Source organism: Periplaneta americana, chromosome 2 (genome assembly GCF_040183065.1).
Source record: "Periplaneta americana isolate PAMFEO1 chromosome 2, P.americana_PAMFEO1_priV1, whole genome shotgun sequence".
Classification (NCBI taxonomy): domain Eukaryota; kingdom Metazoa; phylum Arthropoda; class Insecta; order Blattodea; family Blattidae; genus Periplaneta; species Periplaneta americana.
Genome location: NC_091118.1, coordinates 3,335,106 through 3,359,821, shown reverse-complemented (window position 1 = coordinate 3,359,821; position 24,716 = coordinate 3,335,106). Strand labels below are relative to the sequence as shown.

The window sequence follows — 24,716 nt, the reverse complement described above, 5'->3', positions numbered from 1 at the left end:
GATACCAACAAGGCACCACTCGTGAGGCAACTAGGCCAAGAGATAATGGGGTAGAGTGGCTTTTAAGGAACCCGGAGGTTCATTGCCGCCCTCACATAAGCCCGCCATTGGTCCCTATCCTGAGCAAGATTAATCCATTCTCTACCATCATATCCCACCTCCCTCAAATCCATTTTAATATTATCCTCCCATCTACGTCTCGGCCTCCCCAAAGGTCTTTTCCCCTCCGGCCTCCCAACTAACACTCTATATGCATTTCTGGATTCGCCCATACGTGCTACATGCCCTGCCCATCTCAAACGTCTGGATTTAATGTTCCTAATTATGTCAGGTGAAGAATACAATGCGTGCAGTTCTGCGTTGTGTAACTTTCTCCATTCTCCTGTAACTTCATCCCTCTTAGCCACAAATATTTTCCTAAGCACCTTATTCTCAAACACCCTTAACCTATGTTCCTCTCTCAAAGTTAGAGTGTAAGTTTCACAAGCATAAAGAACAACCGGTAATATAACTGTTTTATAAATTCTAACTTTCAGATTTTTTGACAGCAGACTGGATGATAAAAGCTTCTCAACCGAATAATAACAGGCATTTCCCATATTTATTCTGTGTTTAATTTCCTCCCGAGTATAATTTATATTTGTTACTGTTGTTCCAAGATATTTGAACTTCTCCACCTCTTCAAAATTTCCAATTTTTATATTTCCATTTCGTACAATATTCTCATCACGAGACATAATCATATACTTTGTCTTTTCGGGATTTACTTCCAAACCTTTATAGTATTGTAACTGCTTGCATAAAAATGAACGAGTCCTTCATGTCCACCAAAATTTGAAGCGATAAGGAAACAAGGTTCTATGCTGATGATGTGAATATGTTAGGAGAAAATCCACAAACGATTAGGGAAAACACGGGAATTTTACTGGAAGCAAGTAAAGAGATAGGTTTGGAAGTAAATCCCGAAGAGACCAAGTATATGATTATATCTCGTGACCAGAATATTGTACGAAATGGAAATATAAAAATTGTAAATTTATTTTTTGAAGAGTTGGAAAAATTCAAATATCTTGGAGCAACAGTAACAAATATAAATGACACTCGGGAGGAAATTAAACGCTGAATAAATATGAGAAATGCCTGTTATTATTCGGTTGAGAAGCTTTTTTCATCCAGTGTGCTGTCAAAAAATCTGTAAGTTACCGTATTTTATTTGGATTTTTAAGAAGAAAGACGAAGCCGCTTACGAGTGCGAATACTTATTGTGGGATTATTAAATAAACATGCATTTTCTGAGAATAATCCAGGGCTGTTTCTCATTACACCACAAATTAAAAATTCAGAGACTGTTTTAAGACATCAAGATTTCTATTCCTACGTGAATTACAGACCTATAATTTAGTCCTGGCAGCCAGCGACGTGAAAGAGGGGAAGTAATAGGAGGAGTGGGGAGAGTTCCAGAGTAGAGATAAGGGCGAGCGGTCGGTAAAGGAATGCAGTACAGCTTAATTGTACTGGAAACATACCGCTCTACCGCACGCATGACATCCGATCGCTTCGAAGGCAAGCGAGTGAATAACCCGAATACCCCTTGGCGTAACTAAATAGACTCGCCTGATCAAGGCGCACATCGCCTGCGACTAAATATTCGCACTATATGTTTAAAACTTAGAAATTCAATTGAATATTTCGCGCCGAGCTTCTTTTGTTATTAATACTATCTCCTTGTCGGTTAATGGTGAACATTTTATATAAGCCTCCATTCTCAACCTCTTCCGCAAGCTTATGGTTCGATAATTATGTTGCATTGAGATTATTTGTTTGAGCGTTGTACATCCCTGAGTGAAAATTAAGTTACTTCGTAAAAGAAAAACATCTGCATGCATATGAATGATTTCATAGACATTACAATTTCCGTGGAACACATCATTCATAAAAAGTTTATACGTCGTTTTTTTATTAGACTTGTCGACTTAGGCGCTTCATGCTCCAAACAGACGGCGTTGGATTTGGACTGATGGCATCAGAGAGCAAGTCGCAGTATCTAAGAGGCTGTGAAAGGATCACAGCTGATTCAATCCTGCAGTCTAGGTCTACACCCGCCATTATGAGATAATGGCAGCACAAAGGGGGTGAAACCCCCGGAGTCCGCGAGAAAAAGAAAAGCGATGACGTACTTCTTATTATAGCACAAACCTGTTTAACTCTTTGCTGCGTCGCGACTCCCGAGACGTTCTTCTTCTGTTATTGTTAACAAGGCCTACCTATTTCACTAACGTTCGTCAGATGTCTCTTTACAGTCGTCAGTTATTTTACGCCAGTAAAAATCTGAAATGCGTTGTGCTTTTGTTAATGTTAACACTGTTTGTTTCACAAACTTTTGTCAAATGTTGGATAGAAAAATCATTTGTTTTAATATTTTGTAATAATCTAAAATGCGTCGTCATTCTTTTATTATTAAGACATTCTGCGTCTTACTCACATATGTCACATGTTTACAATAGTTATTTGTTTTAATATTTTGTAAAAAAAAATCTTAACTATGTCGTCCTTCTTTTATTATTAAGACAATCTACCTCTCACTATCGTATATCACATGTTTGCAATAGTAATTTTTTTTAATATTTTGTAAAAACCTGAATTACGTCGTCATTCTTTTATTAAGACAATCTTTTCTCACTATCTTATGTCACATGTTTACAATAGTCATTTGTTTTAATATTTTGTAAAAACCTGAATTGCGTCGTCATTCTTTTATTAAGACAATCTTTTCTCACTATCGTATGTCACATGTTTGCAATAGTCATTTGTTTTAATATTTTGTAAAAACCTGAGTTGCGTCGTCATTCTTTTATTAAGACAATCTTTTCTCACTATCGTATGTCACATGTTTGCAATAGTAATTTATTTTAATATTTTGTAAAAACCTGAATTGCGTCGTCATTCTTTTATTAAGACAATCTTTTCTCACTATCGTATATCACATGTTTGCAATAGTAATTTTTTTTAATATTTTGTAAAAACCTGAATTGCGTCGTCATTCTTTTATTAAGACAATCTTTTCTCACTATCGTATATCACATGTTTGCAATAGTAATTTTTTTTAATATTTTGTAAAAACCTGAATTACGTCGTCATTCTTTTATTAAGACAATCTTTTCTCACTATCTTATGTCACATGTTTACAATAGTCATTTGTTTTAATATTTTGTAAAAACCTGAATTGCGTCGTCATTCTTTTATTAAGACAATCTTTTCTCACTATCGTATGTCACATGTTTACAATAGTCATTTGTTTTAATATTTTGTAAAAACCTGAGTTGCGTCGTCATTCTTTTATTAAGACAATCTTTTCTCACTATCGTATGTCACATGTTTGCAATAGTAATTTATTTTAATATTTTGTAAAAACCTGAATTGCGTCGTCATTCTTTTATTAAGACAATCTTTTCTCACTATCGTATGTCACATGTTTGCAATAGTAATTTTTTTTAATATTTTGTAAAAACCTGAATTGCGTCGTCATTCTTTTATTAAGACAATCTTTTCTCACTATCGTATGTCACATGTTTGCAATAGTAATTTTTTTTAATATTTTATAAAAACCTGAATTGCGTCGTCATTCTTTTATTAAGACAATCTTTTCTCACTATCGTATGTCACATGTTTGCAATAGTCATTTGTTTTAATATTTTGTAAAAACCTGAATTGCGTCGTCATTCTTTTATTAAGACAATCTTTTCTCACTATCGTATGTCACATGTTTGCAATAGTCATTTGTTTTAATATTTTGTAAAAACCTGAATTGCATCGTCATTCTTTTATTAAGACAATCTTTTCTCACTATCGTATGTCACATGTTTACAATAGTCATTTGTTTTAATATTTTGTAAAAACCTGAATTGTGTCGTCATTCTTTTATTAAGACAATCTTTTCTCACTATCGTATGTCACATGTTTACAATAGTCATTTGTTTTAATATTTCGTAAAAACCTGAATTGCGTCGTCATTCTTTTATTAAGACAATCTTTTCTCACTATCGTATGTTACATGTTTACAATAGTAATTTGTTTTAATATTTTGTAAAAACCTGAATTGCGTCGTCATTCTTTTATTAAGATAATCTTTTCTCACTATCGTATGTCACATGTTTACAATAGTAATTTGTTTTAATATTTTGTAAAAACCTGAATTGCGTCGTCATTCTTTTATTAAGATAATCTTTTCTCACTATCGTATGTCACATGTTTGCAATAGTCATTTGTTTTAATATTTCGTAAAAACGTGAGTTGCGTCGTCATTCTTTTATTATTAAGACAAGCTGCCTCTCACTATCGTATGTCACATGTTTACAATAGTCATTTGTTTTAATATTTCGTAAAAACCTGAATTGCGTCGTCATTCTTTTATTAAGATAATCTTTTCTCACTATCGTATGTCACATGTTTGCAATAGTCATTTGTTTTAATATTTCGTAAAAACCAGAGTTGCGTCGTCATTCTTTTATTATTAAGACAATCTACCTCTCACAATCGTATGTCACATGTTTACAATAGTCATTTGTTTTAATATTTCGTAAAAACCTAAGTTGCGTCGTCATTCTTTTATTAAGATAATCTTTTCTCACTATCGTATGTCACATGTTTGCAATAGTCATTTGTTTTAATATTTCGTAAAAACGTGAGTTGCGTCGTCATTCTTTTATTATTAAGACAATCTGCCTCTTACTATCGTATGTCACATGTTTACAATAGTCATTTGTTTTAATATTTCGTAAAAACCTGAGTTGCGTCGTCATTCTTTTATTATTAAGACAATCTGCCTCTCACTATCGTATGTCACATGTTTACAATAGTCATTTGTTTTAATATTTCGTAAAAACCTGAGTTGCGCCGTCATTCTTTTATTATTAAGACAATCTACCTCTCACTATCGTATGTCACATGTTTACAATAATCATTTGTTTTAATATTTTGTAAAAACCTGAGTTGCGTCGTCATTCTTTTATTAAGACAATCTTCTCTCAGTATCGTATGTCACATGTTTACAATAGTAATTGTTTTAATATTTTGTAAAAATCTGAGATGCATCGTCCCCTAGATGTTAACACTGTTTTACTGGATAAGTACTATCTGTACGATTTTGATTTTTTTACTATCATCGTTAGAGAAACTGATGAGAAATGATTTATCCCTTTGCAGTTTTTGAATAAAATGTGTAGGTTTCTTGCAAATTAAATAAAAAATTAACACATTTTGTTATTTTCTGTCGTTAGAAAGTCTGACAACCCTGCTGCTGTAACTAAGGGACGGAATATTGATATTCATACTTTAATATTCTTTGTATTCCTAGGTGAACCGGCGATGCGCTGTTGTCAAAGTACGCAGATGTTCAACCTAATTTTGTAATTAACCATGCACTTAATTTTATTAGAAAAGTCATAATAAGTTTTTTTATTATTATTTTAAAGCATTCTATTGGCCCCTCCAATCAGTTATAATATCACTTCCACGATTCATAACCTGAGTTTGGTTTTGCCGACTTTCACGGCCTTCTGTAGTAACCTAGGCAACGGCTTTCAGTCGTATTTAATAAGCCTTTGCACGAATCTTAAAGCCATTGCAGTTGCGATGTTTGGACAGCAGTATTATTGTGGTTCTAATCTGTGTAGGGTTTTCTCACCTGATGTGTGTTCAAGATCTTTCTAGATGATTAAGTGTGTGTGCAGGACTGCTTATTTTTGGCCGCCGAGCTGTGTTCCGCGGGTCACAGTACTCCCAGGCGCTCCTCGATCAGCTGATATCTCTTTTCTAGAACGACGCTAGTGCCTGAGCGAACATAGCTGACGGTAGCGACATATACAGGGACATCATTTTATTTTTACTAACACTTTTAATATTAACCTGGCTATACCTTTAGAGAACCGGAAACACAGTTTGCTACCCCTTTCCAGGACTGGAGTTCGATGATACTGGCGTAAAACACAAACAAATCACTTTAGGAGGGAAGAAAAGTAGTTCATCCATTTACTGTACGTAAACTAGGAAATATCGCGATTTTGAGTTCGATAATTTGCATTAGGTTTTTATTTAATCAAAATACAGTACAGTATTAACAATGAGTGTTTTACTCACGAACTGAGCTGTCCATGCGGACGTATTCATTATGCAGTGTATATTATACTGTCTACAGCACATTAGCGTACACTATAGAGAATGAAGTTAAATTGAAAAATAAACATAATATGAATATTTAAACACTTTTTTAAAATGGTGGCCGTTCATTTCGATACAGGCTTCAGTTCTAATGTGCATATTATCGCACTATAGACTATTGTACGTAATTTCAATTCCCAGTTTCGTCCTTCGTACTAGTAACTCATGTTGAAATAATTCTGTACCTACTCTATAAAAGAGTACCTTACGTACTGTAAATTCAATCTTCACTTCTGCCCGATCCGAAAAGATAAAATTACTCAGACATACTATCTACTGTCCGTCAAGTGGTTATGTCGTAGGGTCGTAGAAAGGGAGGAAATCACGTGACAGTTAATTACTTAACGAGGCCGTTTTATTTAAGTTATTTTAAACAGTTGTATAAGATTACGTAAACTTCAATTTCCTAACAGAAATTAATGTTTTCAGAAAAGAGCTAAGACAGCCCAGCTTTTACAGAGGGGCGAGCAGAAGCAGGTGGGGGAAATCGGGATGCGACGTAGGCAAACGGACAGTACCTGTGCGAAAATATGATTCAATATTGGAAGCTCTTTCGTCACTGGAAAAGGAGAATATATTTCTGGAACGTACTGTACTCACTAACTCAGTGCTGTTTACTATATGCGGTCTTGGATCTGTGTGGAGGACGGTTGAACTTCATTAGAAGAAGGGGTGAGAGTGAAGTACATTAAAAAACTCAGGTACAATAAAAATCGAAGTAAAAATAAAATGATGTCGCTTTACTAGCAATAGAAGGTTCTGATAGTGACATGGGTTCGAATCTTGCTTTAGTTTCTGACGCAGAATTACGTCTTTCTAGTTGGCACGTTAAGTACCAAGCAGTTCATAACGATGTCCAAAAATAAAAGTGTAACATTAGAATCGCTTATAACTTTTCAATAAATAAACATAGCGAAACGAAAAGTACATCATCGTCTACGGTCCAGATCTTCCTACATCATATCCTAAGGCTGACAGAAACATCATCTCACTGTTCGTAGCTACATATGCTAATACATTAGTATTGTGTTTTTCTTTTGTCAGACTGACTTTTCTTTCTCCAACTTTGTTTCTAATTTCGGTACTCACAAATACAATCGGCAGTTATTTTCGTTTGTTTTCGAAGAAGCTGCCAACGTTCAGGAAACGAAAGTTACTAGCGAGTATTATTTGAAATTCGAACATAATCATTAATTATTAATATTTGAGCCGTTCAGAGCAAAAGTGGTGTATGTCAAAATTGGGTAATGAGGTTTAAAGTAAAAATTCCGTAAAATACAGCGCAAAGTAGCAATTAATATGTCCTTCGTGCTATCCATTGACTACTAATAGTTTAAATATGTTGAATATTGGAATCTGAACCTAATAGACAACATCATAAGAAAGACAAAACAGAAACTTAACAAACACAAAAACACGCAAAACACAACACAAACACAAAAATACAAGAAATACATCACATTAACATATGAAAACAAAAGCACATCTTCATTCAGAAAGCAGAAATACAACATAGCATACAGAACAGAAAACACACTACAAAGACATCTCAACACACAAACAAATAAATACGACCACACAGGCGTATACAAACTCACATCTAATAGTTGCGACAAGTTCTACATTGGATAGACAGGCAGATCATTCCAAACACGTTACAAAGAACACATTAAAGCTATAACCAGAGGACACAATACATATACATACGCCGAACACATAACTAATGCTAACCATACATACAATAACATAAATACAGACATGGAAATCCTACACATACAACCCAAGAACCAAAAACTCAACACACTAGAACAATATGAAATATACAGACACACTAAAACACACCCCGATCAAATTCTCAACACACAGATCAATTTCAGAACACACACACTATTTGACTCCACTTTTCAACAATCAAACGCACCCACATAACAGGCAGAGAAGTTCGAGATGATGCCGAGATCTAGTAGGCTCTGAGGATGGTGTGATGAAGCACCGAAACAGCTGTAAGGCGCACAGACTTACATATTTAACACGAGTAAGTCCGCTAGTTAATTAAGAATATTAATTGATAATTTACGCTGTATTTTACAGAATGTTTACTTTAACCCTCATTACCCATTTTTGACTTACACCACTTCTGCTCTCAACGGCTCATTTAATGCTAATAAAACAGTAATACAGTAACAATTAATATACAATATACAAGTTAAAGTGGTTTTCGGATTTCGTACTAATCATTTCACGTGGTAAACAAAGTAAAGTTTTAGGTTGGGTCTCATGAATCGTCAACTGTTTATTCAAGGCAATGAATTTCATGTTGTCAGACAAAATACATTTTAATATATTTATTTTGCTAATGGCGGGTATACTTGACTATTCTTCATTCGCTCATATGAAGCCAGTTATGTAGACGAATTTACCGACAGAGTCGTTGCCCAGGTTGCGACATAGAACACTGGTCTACGCTACACCCGCGATTAGATGAGGTGATGATGGAGATTTGTTGGGACGTCACAGGAGAACCGGAGCTCTCAGAGGAAACCCCTGTGTTACCTGGACCACGGACTTGCCCAACGCAAGTTCTAATTTACGAGTACGCCGGGGATCGAACCCGGGCCCACAGGATTATAAGTCCAGCTCTGTAGCCTCTAGATTACTGTGATGGTTCAGTACAGTTTAATATTACATCAATAATAATAATAATAATAATAATAATAATAATAATAATAATAATAATAATAATAATAATAATAATGCACTAAAACGCAATGTGCTATTAAGAGGAAAAATAAAAATTGTGTTTGAGTGACAGACAATTAACTGGTATACTGTATACAGGGTGAACTCTAATTAATGTCATTAATTTGACATTTTTAAATTCCTTTTCAGAACGAAAAGTTACTTAGTGACATTGTCTTAAATATATAGCAACCTTCTTCCCCCCATAGATCATAATAAACTCTTCCAAGTAGGTTATGTATATATGCGGACTCCCTTTGTGTACTGGAATGGACTCGTTCAGATTGTTGAGTTTGTCGGATATGACGTAAGCATTTCCATGATAGTGAAGTTGTAATTTCCATTCCAGAAAATCCTTTCCTTTCTCAATAATTATTATTAGTGCAGATGGGGTAAGAAAAATTAAACTCTGTTTTTCTCAGTATACAAATATGGGTGAGTTTGGAGCTATTGGTCTCTACTGGATTCAGATGAATTTTTATGGGAGATAAATTCATTAGAACGAATTTTTACGGAAGAGAAATATAGCTATACTGTACTACTACTGTACTGCAGCCTCCCCTAACACTGTTATCAGTGCCTCTATCAGCATACTCGTACTCAGATTCATGCTGAATTTAGTGACAGTACAGTCAAATACTATCATGTCTCTTGTTCATAAATGAATTAACATTGTTTTGTACGTTTCATAAATTTTGAGTGCTACTAAGTGCTAATATTAAGTGATTGTGGTAGTCATTTGTTTGTGTTGCATAGAAACGTGACGTGCTTTTGTTTCTGTTGCAGTACGAGCGCGTAAAGAAGCTTACAGCAGATGCCAAATTCGGTAAGAGTAATTCCACGCATGGCTGCCTCTTGCATTGTTGTGACGTATCAAGACATTTTTATATTTCCCCAGAGATGTCACCACTTGCATACCCTGTTGTTTCACATACTAAAGTCCGCATTGGAATGGAACTTTCGGTTTCTTGTTGAAAGTTGTCTAAGATGAGACGTGGAAATGTATCAGATATGCTGAATGGCAAACAATTGATATATGCAAAAGAAATTTTTAGTTCCCTATCTGAGGCTATTTGTAAGTACTGATAATGATATGGGGGTATAAAATTAACGAAATCTGCATCTATAATTCTGTTTTGATTAGTGTTATTCTTATTAAAGTCTTTAAAATTATGTTTTAATTTTGTTATCCTCATCTCTTATTTAAATACTTTGCTTTCCGTTACTTATTCTTTTATTTGTTTTTTATTTGATTAGGCCTATTTATTTATATATTTATTTTCGTATGTACCTTATTTATTTATTTATTTATTTTATTTATTTATTTAATTAATTAATTTATTTATTTATTTTATTTATTTATATATTTTATTTATTTATTTAATTTATTTTACTTATTTATTTATTTATTTAATTAATTTATTTCATTTATTTATTTATTTAATTTATTTAATTTATTTATTTAATTAATTTATTTATTATATTTATTTATTTAATTTATTCATTCATTTAATTTATTCATTCAATTCATTCATTCACTCATTCACTCACTCACTCATTCACTCACTTATTTACTTATTTATTATGCAAATCTAGTCTTTCAGGTAAAGCTCCCTGTAAAGCAGATTTGATACCCGGACCCGGAACAATTTTTCCCTTGAAATTATTCAAATCTGCTTTACAGGGAACTTTACCTGAAAGACTAGATTTGCATAATATATACGTCACTGTGTACGTTAACAGAAAACCACGATTCCAAGTCACACAAAGATTGTGTGCACTCGATGTGGGTCTCTGGCGTTTCGTTAGCCCACGCGAGTTGTGTGGATATAGAGGGAAAAATTGAGACGATGTCGGGTGGAATTCCCGGGTAGCTCAGTTGGTAGAGCACTGGTACGTGCAACCAGAGGTCCCGGGATCGATACCCGGCCCCGGAACAATTTTTCCCTTGAAAATATTTATTTATTTATTTCTTATTTGCTTGCTTGTATGTTTACTTGGTTGTTTGCTTATTTATTATTTATTGATTTATTTTTTACTCAATTAATTGATTGATTACTTGTTTGTTTGTTTACTTATTTATCTATCTATCTATCTATCTATCTATCTATCTATCTATCTATCTATCTATCTATCTATCTATCTATCTATCTATCTATCTATCTATCTATCTATCTATCTATCTACCTACCTACCTACCTACCTACCTACCTACCTACCTACCTACCTACCTACCTACCTACCTACCTACCTACCTACCTACCTACCTACCTATCTACCTATCTATCTATATATTTGCTTATATGTTGGCTTGGTTGTTTGTTTATTCATTATTTTATTGATTTATTTATTACTTTTTTACTCAATTACTTAATAAATTATTTACTTATTATTTGTTTATTTGTTTTTCCATATTTGTTAGTTAGTTTATTTGTTTATTTATTTATTTGTTTATTTATTTATTTGTTTATTTATTTGTTTATTTATTTATTATTTATTGATTTATTATTTTTACTTATTTATTTATTTATTATTTGTTTAATTCTTTGTTTATTTATTTATTTATTTATTTATTATTTGTTTAATTATTTGTTTATTTATTTATTTGTTTATCTATTTATTTATTATTTGTTTAATTCTTTGTTTATTTAATTATTTGTTTATTTATTTATTTGTTTATTTATTTATTATTTGTTTAATTCTTTGTTTATTTATTTGTTTATTTATTTATTATTTGTTTAATTCTTTGTTTATTTATTTATTTGTTTATTTATTTATTTATTATTTGTTTAATTCTTTGTTTATTTATTTATTTGTTTATTTATTTATTTATTATTTGTTTAATTCTTTGTTTATTTATTTATTTGTTTATTTATTTATTTATTATTTGTTTAATTCTTTGTTTATTTATTTATTTGTTTATTTATTTATTTATTTATTATTTGTTTAATTCTTTGTTTATTTATTTATTTGCTTGCTTATATGTTTACTTGATTGTTTCTTTATTTATTATTTATTGATTTATTATTTTTTCTTAATTACTTCATTATTTATTTATTTATTTATTTATTTATTTATTTATTTATTTATTTGTTTATTTATTTATTTATTTATTTATTATTTATTTTCAAGCAGAGGAAGTTACGGCTTACTTAATGTAATGACAGAGAAGTATTTTTAATAGCAGCTGATGGTGATGTATTTTTCATTTTAATTAATTTTCGTTGAAACGACCACCATTATAGTAATAATAATAATAATAATAATAATAATAATAATAATAATAATAATAGGCCTACTCTTGCTAGTGTTTCTTTCTGTGTCATTTAATTTACTCTTTATAACATCTTAAGGAACCTTTTTGTGGCTCCAAGGATAAACGTAATGTCATTTCTTGCAGTTTTTCAGCAACGAGCATTTATAGTTTGAATGACTGTATAAAATCATAAGGAATCATTTTTGAAAACAACGGGTTAGAGAGAAAAATAATAGACGTATGCATGTCATGTTTTGCCACAATAAAGATATCACCAGAATGTACAGTATATCGCAAAATCTCATGCTACTACTACATATTGGCTTTTAAGGAACCCGGAGGTTCATTGCCGCGCTTACATAAGCCTTCCATTGATCCCTATCCTGTGCAAGATTAATCCATTCTCTACCATCATATCCCACCTCCCTCAAATCCATTTAATATTATCTTCCCATCTACGTCTTGGCCTCCCCAAAGGTCTTTTTCACGCCGGCCTCCCAACTAACACTCTATATACATTTCTGGATTCGCCCATACGATCGCAAAATCTCATTTTCGCTAAAAATTGACATATCACCTTTGGCTTCGAACCACACATTTTTCAATTACAATATATAGTAGTTTTCATCTTCTGGTTCAGGTTCTGTCTGATCTGTACCTCTGTTATGAGGCAGTACATCTACTTTAATTCAGTCTTCACATTATAGTCCATTTCATCGAAATTTATTTCTCTATATTCAAATGTGCAATATTCCCTATGATTTGGTTCTGTTGCAGAGCCTGGTGAGGTGAAGGCTAGTGTGGCAGCCTTGCTGTTCGTGTTGGCAACATCTGCTCGTCACGGCATAGATGGCGACACACTGAGCAGCGAGCTGCAACAGTTGGGGTTGCCAAGGGAACACGCCACGGCCCTCTGCAGAGTGTACAGCGACAACCTCACTTCCATATCTAACAGGCTCAAGGACCACAGCCTGCGACGTACGATTGTTACTACAGGGTGTTCGGTTTGGGAATACATAGAAAATAAACATACTATAACACGAGAACCGTTACTATTTATTTTTCAGTAATCTAAGCGCCTTCATGGCAGGTATAGAGGATATTAAAAAGACACTAACATGTGATGTAATTAATTTTTATACCGTTTTTATTTTATGTCTTTCCAAACAGACCACTTTATAATATTATTATTATTATTATTATTATTATTATTCATAGTTTTCTGCCCAAGGGCAGGTCTTTCACTGCAAACCCAGCATTCTCCAGTCTTTCCTATTTTCTGCCTTCCTCTTAGTCTCCTCATATGATCCATATATCTTAATGTTGTCTATCATCTGATATCTTCTTCTGCCCGAACTCTTCTCCCGTTCACCATTCCTTCCAGTGCATCCTTCAGTAGGCAGTTTCTTCTCAGCCAGTGACCCAGCCAATTCCTTTTCCTCTTCCTGATCAGTTTCAGCATCATTCTTTCTTCACCCACTCTTTCCAACACAGCTTCATTTCTTATTCTGTCTGTCCACTTCACACGCTCCATTCTTCTCCATATCCACATTTCAAATGCTTTTAGTCACTTCTCTTCACTTCGTCGTAATGTCCATGTTTCTGCCCCATACAATGCCACACTCCACACAAAGCACTTCACTAGTCTCTTCCTTAGTTATTTCTCCAGAGGTCCGCAGAAGATGCTCCTTTTTCTATTAAAAGCTTCCTTGGCCATTGCTATCCTCCTTTTGACTTCCTGGCAGCAGCTCATGTTACTGCTTATAGTGCACCCCAAGTATTTGAAGCTGTCCACTTGCTCTACTGCCTCATTTAGTATTCGCACGTTTACCTTCTTTATTTTTCTTCCTATAACCATGGTCTTCGTCTTGTTTGCATTTATCTTCATCCCATACTGCTCACAGCTGTCATTTAGCTCCAGTAGCATATCCCTTAGTATCGTCTCCTCTTCTGCTAACAACGCCATATCATCAGCAAATCTTATCCACTTTATTCTTCTTCCTACTACTATCACTCCCCCCATGTTCTGAACACAGGTCTTCAGTAAATCCTTCAAGTGGATGTTTAACAGGGTAGACCATAAAGGGTAGTCTACGTATTCCTGTCCTCATTTCACTTTCTTCTGACATTTCTTCTCCTATTCTGATTTTGACTCGTTTCATATAAAGAAATGGGAGTATAAGGGTACAGTACATCAGTTATTCATAGATTTCAAAAAGGCATATGACTCGGTTAAGAGAGAAGTTTTATATGATATTCTTGTTGAATTTGGTATTCCCAAGAAACTAGTTCGATTAATTAAAATGTGTCTCAGTGAAACGTACAGCAGAGTTCGTATAGGTCAGTTTCTGTCAGATGCGTTTCCAATTCACTGCGGGCTAAAGCAGGGAGATGCACTATCACCTTTACTTTTTAACTTTGCTCTAGAGTATGCCATTAGGAAAGTCCAGGATAACAGAGAGGGTTTGGAATTGAACGGGTTACATCAGCTGCTTGTCTATGCAGATGACGTGAATATGTTAGGAGAAAATCCACAAACGATTAGGGAAAACACGGGAATTTTACTGGAAGCAAGTAATGAGATAGGTTTGGAAGTAAATCCCGAAAAGACAAAGTATATGATTATGTCTCGTGACCAGAATATTGTACGAAATGGAAATATAAAAATTGGAAATTCATCTTTTGAAGAGGTGGAGAAGTTGAAATATCTTGGAGCAACAGTAACAAATATAAATGACACTCAGGAGGAAATTAAACGCAGAATAAATATGGGAAATGCCTGCTATTATTCGGTTGAGAAGCTTTTATCATCCAGTCTGCTGTCAAAAAATCTGAAAGTTAGAATTTATAAAACAGTTATATTACCGGTTGTTCTTTGTGGTAGTGAAACTTGGACTATCACTTTCAGAGAGGAACATATGTTAAGGGTATTTCAGAATAAGGTGCTTAGGAAAATATTTGGGGCTAAGCGGGATGAAGTTACAGGAGAATGGAGAAAGTTACACAACACAGAACTGCACGCATTGTATTCTTCACCTGACATAATTAGGAACATTAAATCCAGACGTTTGAGATGGGCAGGGCATGTAGCACGTATGGGCGAATCCAGAAATGCATATAGAGTGTTAGTTGGGAGGCCGGAGGGAAAAGGACCTTTAGGGAGGCCGAGACGTAGATGGGAGGATAATATTAAAATGTATTTGAGGGAGATGGGATATGATGGTAGAGACTGGATTAATATTGCTCAGGATAGGGACCGATGGCCGGGCTTATGTGAGGGCGGCAATGAACCTCCGGGTTCTTTAAGAGCCAGTAAGTAAGTAAGTAAGTTTCATATAAAGATTACTGAACAGTCTGCTCTCTTTCCAATGCACACCAGTTTTCTTTAGAATCCCCATCAGTTTTTTTGCAATCCACTCTGTCAAAAGCCTTTTCTAAATCCACAAATACTTATACACTTCTTTATTCTTCTCTAGGTATATTTCACCGATTGTTCTTGGCAATCTATTTACATCTGTTTTCTTCAGTACTATTAGATGTACAAAGGTTTAAAATGTTGTACTTTACAAGGTACCCAATGTCTTCAAAAGACATGTACCGCACTGTACATAATAATGTGTGTTGGTTGTTGTTGTAGTGAATCGTCTGCAGGACGTGCAGTGGCGGCTGGACACAGCTGTGCTGGACCGCGACCAGATGGCAGCAGAGTTGCGTCTCAGTCTGCAGACCCAGGAACCAGCGTCGGGCACTTGTGGCATACACAGTCTGAACCTCAGCGCCCAACAGCTGCACCTCCTGCTGGCCGGTGAGTGAACCTATATGCACCACACCTTACGTCACAGACTCGGCCGCCTGACTGTTTAGTAACTGTTGTGCTGTGTTGTTGCAGATCTGAAGCGAGCTGCCAGCATCATGGACCCGTTGTAGCCAGCCTGGAGCTGTACTGTGCCAGGTTTGTTATTCTCACAAGTTGTAACTACAAATAAAATTTAAAACAGAAATCTGTGTTAGAATTATCATTGTTCACTTCCACAGGCCTGATTGCTCCTATTACCATCCATTCCCCTGCGATCCTCCTCTTGCACATTACATCTGTGTACAGTAAGTTATGTATTGTCAGTTTACTCTAAAGCTGACACTGTGGAACAAAATAACAACGACCACGTTTGAAGATTGTAATGATGGCGATATTGATGATGATGATTTCAATGATGATTCTGATAAGGACGATGCTGATGATGATTGTGGTGATAGCGTGAAGGTGATTCTGATCCCGATAATTATGATTGTGATGGGGCGATTATTGTGATGATAAAGATGAATACGACTGTTTTGATGATAAATATGTATGCGATTGTTTTGATGATTTTGATTTCTATTTCGATGATGATGAATGCGATTATTTGAATGATAACGATGAATGCGATTTTTTTTATAATAAAAATGAATACGATTGCTTTGATGATATATATGTATGTTATTGTTTTGATGATTTTGATGACTATTTCGATGATAATCATGAATGCGATTATTCGAATGATAATGATGAATGTTATTTTTTGATAATAAAGATGAAAACTATTGTTTTGATGATAAATATGTAAGCAATTGTTTTGGTGATGATTTTGATGACTATTTCGATGATAATGATGAATGCGATTATTTGAATGATAATGATGAATGCGATTATTCGAATGATAATGAATGCGATTTTTTGATAATAAAGATGAAAACGATTGTTTTGATGATAAATGTGTGCAATCGTTTTGGTGATGATTTTGATGACTATTTCAATGATAATGATGAATGCGATTATTTTAATGATAATGATGAATGCGATTTTCTGATGATAAATATGAATACGATTGTTTTGATTATAAATATGTATGCAATTGTTTTGGTAATGATTTTGATGACTATTTCGATGATAATAATGAATGCGATTATTTGAATGTTAATGATGAATGCGATTTTTTGATAATAAAGATGAAAACGATTGTTTTGATGATAAATATGTATGCAATTGTTTTGGTGATGATATTGATGACTATTTCGATGATAATGATGAATGCGATTATTCGAATGATAATGATCAATGCGATTTTTTTTATAATAAAGATGAATACGATTGTTTTGATGATAAATATGTATGCAATTGTTTTGATGATTTTGATGACTATTTCGATGATAATCATGAATGCGATTATTTGAATGATAATGATGAATGCGATTTTCTGATGATAAATATGAATACGATTGTTTTGATGATAAATATGTATGCTATTGTTTTGATGATTTTGATGACTTTCGATGATAATGATGAATGCGATTATTTGAATGATAATGATGAATGCAATTTTTTTATAATAAAGATGAATACGATTGTGTTGATGATAAATATGTATGCAATTGTTTTGGTGATGATTTTGATGACTATTTCGATGATAATGATGAATGCGATTATTCGAACGATAATGATGAATGCGATTTTTTGATGATAAATATGAATACGATTGTTTTGATGATAAATATGTATGCAATTGTTTCAATGATTTTTCCATGATATGATGAATGCGATTATTTGAATGATAATGATGAATGCGATTTTTTGATAATAAAGATGAATACGATTGTTTTGATGATAAATATGCATGAAATTGTTTTGATGATGATTTTGATTTCTATTTCGATGATAATGATGAATGCGATTATTCGAATGATAAGGATGAATGCGATTTTTTTATAATAAAGATGAATACGATTGTTTTGATGATAAATATGTATGCATTTGTTTTGATGATGATTTTCAAGACTATTTCGATGATAATGATGAATGCGATTATTTGAATGATAATGATGAATGCGATTTTTTCGTAATAAAGATGAAAACGATTGCTTTGATGATAAATATGTATGCAATTGTTTTGGTGATGATTTTGATGACTATTTCGATGATAATGATGAATGCGATTATTCGAATGATAATGATGAATGCGATTTTTTTATAATAAAGATGAATACGATTGTTTTGATGATAAATATGTATGCAATTGTTTTGATGATTCTGATGACTATTTCGATGATAATGATGAATGCGATTTTTTTATGATAAATATGAATACGTTTGTTTTTGATGATAAATATGTATGCAATTGTTTTGATGATTTTGATGACTATTTCGATGATGATGAATGCGATTATTCGAAAGCTAATGATGAATGCGATTTTTTGATGATAAATATGAATACGATTGTTTTGATGATAAATATGTATGCAATTGTTTTGATGATTTTGATGACTATTTTCATGATAATGATGAATGCGATTATTTGAATCATAATGATTAATGCGATTTTTTGATAATAGAGATGAATACGATTGTTTTGATGATAAATATGCATGCAATTGTTTTGACGATGATTTTGATGATAATGATTTTGATGACTGTTTTGATGATAATGATGAATGCGATTATTTGAATGATAATGATGAATGCGATTGTTTAATGATTACTGTGATGATGGTGAATGTAATTGTTTTGATGATAATGATGTATGCGATTGTTTTGCTGATGATTTTGATGATAATGATGAATGAGATTGTTTTGATGAAGATCATGATGTTGATGAATGCAATTGTTTTCATGATTATTTTGATGATAATGATGAATGCGATTGTTTTGATGATTATTTTGATGATAATGATGAATGCGATTGTTTTGATGATTATTTTTATGATAAAGATGAATGGGATTGTTTTGATCATTATTTTTATGATAAAGATGAATGGGATGGTTTTGATGATTATTTTTATGATAAAGATGAATGGGATTGTTTTGATGATTATTTTTATGATAAAGATGAATGGGATTGTTTTGATGATTATTTTTAGCTTTATGAAACTGGAACCAAGCATCGGAAAACTCTTTTTATACTCTTAAAACAAAAACAAATCATTTTACTTAAGTTCTTACAGGATGGTCAAAAAAAGAGTATACTCTAAACAATTAACATGCACTTTAATCAGATAGTTTTAAATTATAGCTATTACAATTTGTGCCGGCTTAATGACAATATACTAGGTCTACTTGACAGATTGCTGAACTGATGCTATACAGGGTGTTAAAAAAAAGCATTAATATTCTGAGAGATGGTAGCATTCTTATCAAAACAAGAAAAAAGTTTATTAAACGTGGTCCCTAAAATTAATATCTTTCGAGATAGGAATGCTTGTTCATCAACATGTGATAGCAGATGCTCAATGATTTTTCCGTTCATTGTAAGGCATCATTCTGCCCTACGTATTAGAGAATCACACCTTATTACCATTTTTGTTTACTGCATTTCCGATATGACACTGTATACCCCACTCCCCCAAAAAAGCAAAGACCTTACGTGAGAAAATATGCTGTTCTTAAAATACCAGTTTCAAAGCCATTGTTTCGTGCAAAGTTTATTTTAGGGCCCATGTTTGTCAGATTTTTTTTTTTCTTGTTTAGATGACTAGGCCTACTACCAAATTTTAGAATATTGAATGTTTTTAACGCCCTGTATATTGCAAAAAATAAAACGTCAAAGACATTTTTGAATACGGATGCTTGCCTGCCGGTCTGAAGTTGCACTCGGGCGCGAATTCGATCCCCGCTTGGGCTGATTACCTGGTTGGGTTTTTCCGAGGTTTTCCTCAACCTTAAGGTGAATGCCAGGTAATCTTCGGCCTCATCTCGCTGGACTGGTATCTCGCTATCACCAATCTCAAATAACCTAGTAGTTGATTCAGCGTCGTTAAATAAGCAACTAGAATTTAAAAAAAATTCAAAATAAAAAAGTGTTTGGACAAATAATTCGTTACATTTTTTCTAAAGAGCTTAGGCCTAATCAGGATACATTTCAGAGTTCTATCTCTGAAGGTTTATCACAAAATGCTACCTAAATACTGTATGTAAAAAAAAAAAGTTTTTGGCTACTCATTTTAGAGCCCCCCTGTATCTTAATTGGAAGTTCGCTACTTTTTATATTAAAGTGATTTTAGAGCTGCTTCTCATTTCCTAGAAACCTGAAGTCAATTTTCTGAGACGACAAACAAGAATATAAAATTTCAATACCGTATACCAGCCGTGGCGAAAATGTGATCGTGCGCCGAGCCACTGTGTAACCTGCAACGTGCATAGCACCTATGGAGGGAGGCGGACACCCGAAGGGGAAGTGAAGCAACTGTCCGACTTATTAACGGATTTTCATTTTCATTACGTCAAGCACTTAAATATAATTATACAGTACAAGGCTACAAACTAATGTTTAGTACGTGTAACGAAGAAAGAAATGAACAATAAATTAACAATATCACAACCTAAAATTAACTGTCTTCAGAATGTCTCTGCGACAGAGTTTCAAAATGAGGAATTATGTCACTTACTGCCAGTCGTAGTTGATCACGAAGGTATTTGTCTGTCAGTCGTGATCTAAATTTGGTTTTACTATTTTCATTGTTGAAAATAATTTTTCACAAACGTAAGTTGTAGCGAACATGGCTTCAACAGAGCAAGCGAAAGAACGAAACTTAGGATAATAATAATAATAATAATAATAATAATAATAATAATAATAATAATAATAATAATAATAATAACAACACTTAACCTTTTAACGTTTCATCTGTAACATGTAGTATAATGCCGTTTTATGTTATACAACCGTTTTCCTCGTAATACTTGTGAACAAATCATACATTTAATATTCTCATCATATTGACAGCAAAAAATGCGTCCTCCCATCCTACTTGGAACTTTCGTTTTTGTAGAGGTACATGGTTTCGATTAAGGAAAACGCGGAAATTCTAGTTGATGCAAGTAAAACGATATGGTTGGAAGTAAATCCCGAAAAGACAAAGTATATGATTACGTCTCGTGACCAGAATATTGTACGAAATGGAACTATAAAAATTGGAGATATGTCCTTCGAAGAGGTGGAAAAATTCAAATATCTTGGAACAACTGTAACAAATATAAATGACACTCGGGAGGAAATTAAACGCAGAATAAATATGGGAAATGCCTGTTATTATTCGGTTGAGAAGGTTTTATCATCCAGTCTGCTGTCAAAAAATCTGAAAGTTAGGATTTATAAAACAGTTATATTACCGGTTGTTCTGTATGGCTGTGAAACTTGGACTCTCACTTTGAGAGAGGAACAGAGGTTAAGGGTGTTTGAGAATGAGGTGCTTAGGAAACTATTTGGGGCTAAGAGGGATGAAGTTACAGGAGAATGGAGAAAGTTACACAACGCAGAACTGCACGCATTGTATTCTTCACCTGACATAATTAGGAACATTAAATCCAGACGTTTGAGATGGGCAGGGCATGTAGCACGTATGGGCGAATCGAGAAATGTATATAGAGTGTTAGTTGGGGGCCGGAGGGAAAAAGACCTTTGGGGAGGCCGAGACGTAGATGGGAGGATAATATTAAAATGTATTTGAGGGAGGTGGGATATGATGATAGAGACTGGATTAATCTTGCGCAGGATAGGGACCGATGGCGGGCTTATGTGAGGGCGGCAATGAACCTCCGGGTTCCTTAAAAGCCAGTAAGTAAGTACATGGTTTCGAGAGAGACATTGCGACGATACGCCACTCGCAGGTCAGAGACAAAAATACAAATGGAACGGAGTTTGACTCCAGTGAGTTAGAGGGTGGGAGTTGGGGGAGGTAGGAAGCAAGAAAAATGCATAGCTATCATTGCGAGGTACAATGTGCTCGCGAGTCACATTTTCGCCACGGCTGCCGTACACTATAGGTTCAACTTTTATTACCGCGATAGAAAGGTTTACTTTTTCTCGTGGTGTAAGAAGTAAATATTGTCGATCTAAGCGAGCTTTGAATGGTCCGCAGTGATACGAACTCGGCCCTTCCCGTGTGCAAGAAAACCGAGTGGATTCCGCGGACATGTGGAAATGAACGGGGAGCTGTTAGCAGCATGGACAACTTCACCAGAAGACACCGAACAGGTAAGATGGCGTGTTTCTACTTCTCAAGTTATCGCCTTCAAAAATGAAATGAGAATGCAAAATTGTAACTGAACTGTATCAGCGCTTTTAGGGCTTTCTTGTAGACCAGGCATGTCAATTGATGCCCACAGGAGCAAGCGCGCGCTTTAGAGCCCAGGAGAGCCTGAGCGCTTTACAGCGGAAAGGAAAGAGACAGACGAAAGAGGTGGTATATGCCGCTTGGTCGAGCTATATTCAGGGATGGCCAGCACTGATTCAATAGATAAAGGGAAGAGAACTTATTAAAACTGTATCCATGGTGATTTTTAGATTTGCCTGAGAAGTATAAGTGCGTTATAAGAATGTAAGTTTTAATTTTAATGCTCATTTTTCACAAGTTTCATTTCTTTATTCAAAAGAAATATTTTCTCAATTTTTCGTATAGAAAAGTGAAATTTTCAGGTATAGGCCTATTTATTTAGTAGCCTTACAGAATGTTTTCGTAAATCTAATGTACCGTATATACGTATTACTGAAGATAGTGTATTGAAAATTTTGAAAATATTCGCATGGAAATTGTTTGTAAGGAAATGAATTAACAAAGCAACTACTGTTACATCGTAAGCAAAAGATACGTGTCCATGTGTTGTAAAAATGTCAGCTCTATAGCTTCAGCAGATTTCGAGAAAATAATTTAATATTCTGATGATAGGAAGTTGCTCACCAATATCACCTTAAAAGCATAATGCGATAAGAGTTTTGTTATGTAATATTAGTTACACTTAAAACAGATACAGCACCTAGGTAACTTTGCTTTGTAGTGTAATATTGTTTTGATTAGTTTATTGATTACTTTTGTAAGGCTAAAGATACCATCAATATAAATTCCAACTTATCATGTCATACTCAATCTCTTTCTTTGGAATATCACTTTCTTTATGAATGATGTGTTTCATCCACTTAATACAGTATAATATTAAACTACTATGGAATTTAAGTGAATATTCCTTCTTAACTCTCTATTATGTTATTAAGATTTAAAACACAAGTGCAATATTAAGAAATCAGTGTTAGTTCTTTTGTTTTACAGACAATATAGATAATATTAAACAGAAAGAAGCCATATAAAAATAACGACATAAAATTTCACGTTCCGTTTGAAGTTTGTGCACCACTGTTTTCTTAATCCGTAGGCTGCTTATTCATATACACAACCCTTCCTCTTTCCATACTTAGCGCTTGCTGCCCGCGCACGACGTCAAGGTCAGAAAAATGCGCTTGCTTTGACATCACTGTTGTAGACGCTGGAATGTCAATATCGTTAATTGCGTTTTAGTTCTTATTTTTCCCCCCTTTATCGTGTTTGTCTTTTGTTATATCGTGTTCTTTTGTTTTCTTTCGTCGTGTTTTCATTATTTTGTTATCGTGATGTGTACTGTTTGTGTACTAATTACTTTTCTTTGTTTTAGCGAGGTATTTGTTATGCTTTTGTTTTTTCATCGTATTATGCGTCATTCCATTGCGGTTCGCTTTATTTTATCGTGTTTTATGTGCATTTTATGCAAGCTACTGCCAATTTGTGCTATTTCATATTCTGCATTGTCGCTGTACATGGTAGACGGTAAACTTTGCATCAAAATTAAACTGGTAACCATGACGAGAGGTTCACCGTTTAAGAGGAAATCGTTACGTTTCTGTGAAGCATTTGGCAACGTCACAGCTACTGCAATAACTCTCGCAAGAGCGACCACCCATCCCTTACCTTCCTCTCCCTCTTTGCTGTATTCCGTTTCACGCACTCGATAGTGCGCTACGTTGCAAGATTTATTTTAACGATTTTCGCAAATATTCTATTTAAATTCACGGCTAAACCAGCGAATAGGGATGATAAAGAATGGACACTGAGCGAATTTGCCTGTGTTTTGTTCCTCTGTGCACCAGCGTTTAGTTCCACTTTCAAGCGCTAGAGGTTAGTGTAATCGAGCATAGGCTAAGATAATAATTGAGAATAGAGTTGAGACAGGATTCAAACATCGCCTACCTTATTGCATAATCCAGTAACGCTTTGCTTCAAATAAATTCAAGTTAACAGCTTTTCCTTATTTCTCAGTGACAAACTAGTTGTAATAATAATATTTATATTTCAGATATAATAAATTATATTATAAAATAATATAATACATTACAAAATTAAGTATCGAATTCGTTTAATATTTGTATATAATATAAAATTGCACTATCGCCTATACTTTTTAACTTTGCTCTAGAGTATGCCATTAGGAAAGTCCAGGATGACAGAGAGGGTTTGGAATTGAACGGGTTACATCAGCTGCTTGTCTATGCGGATGACGTGAATATGTTAGGAGAAAATCCACAAACTATTAGGGAAAATACGGGAATTTTACTGGAAGCAAGTAAAGCGATAGGTTTGGAAGTAAATCCAGAAACGATAAAGTATATGATTATGTCTCGTGACGAGAATATTGTACGAAATGGAAATATAAAAACTGGGAATTTTTCTT

At 33.8% G+C, this 24,716-nt stretch overlaps 1 protein-coding gene and 1 non-coding gene across 2 annotated transcripts in view; both read left to right on the top strand.

Moving 5' to 3' along the window:
• LOC138711909 (COMM domain-containing protein 4) overlaps positions 1–16,212 on the top strand; it is a 34,380-nt gene extending 18,168 nt beyond the window's left edge. The window contains exons 5-8 of the mRNA XM_069843214.1: positions 9,742–9,781; positions 12,989–13,189; positions 15,849–16,016; positions 16,101–16,212. Coding sequence (XP_069699315.1) covers positions 9,742–9,781; positions 12,989–13,189; positions 15,849–16,016; positions 16,101–16,138 — 447 coding nt within the window. The 3' untranslated portion in view covers positions 16,139–16,212. The remainder of the gene's footprint in view (positions 1–9,741; positions 9,782–12,988; positions 13,190–15,848; positions 16,017–16,100) is intronic.
• On the top strand, positions 10,820–10,892 carry TRNAH-GUG (transfer RNA histidin (anticodon GUG)). Its single transcript has one exon. It is a non-coding gene; the product is annotated as a tRNA-His (tRNA).
• Positions 16,213–24,716: the final 8,504 nt, after the last annotated feature.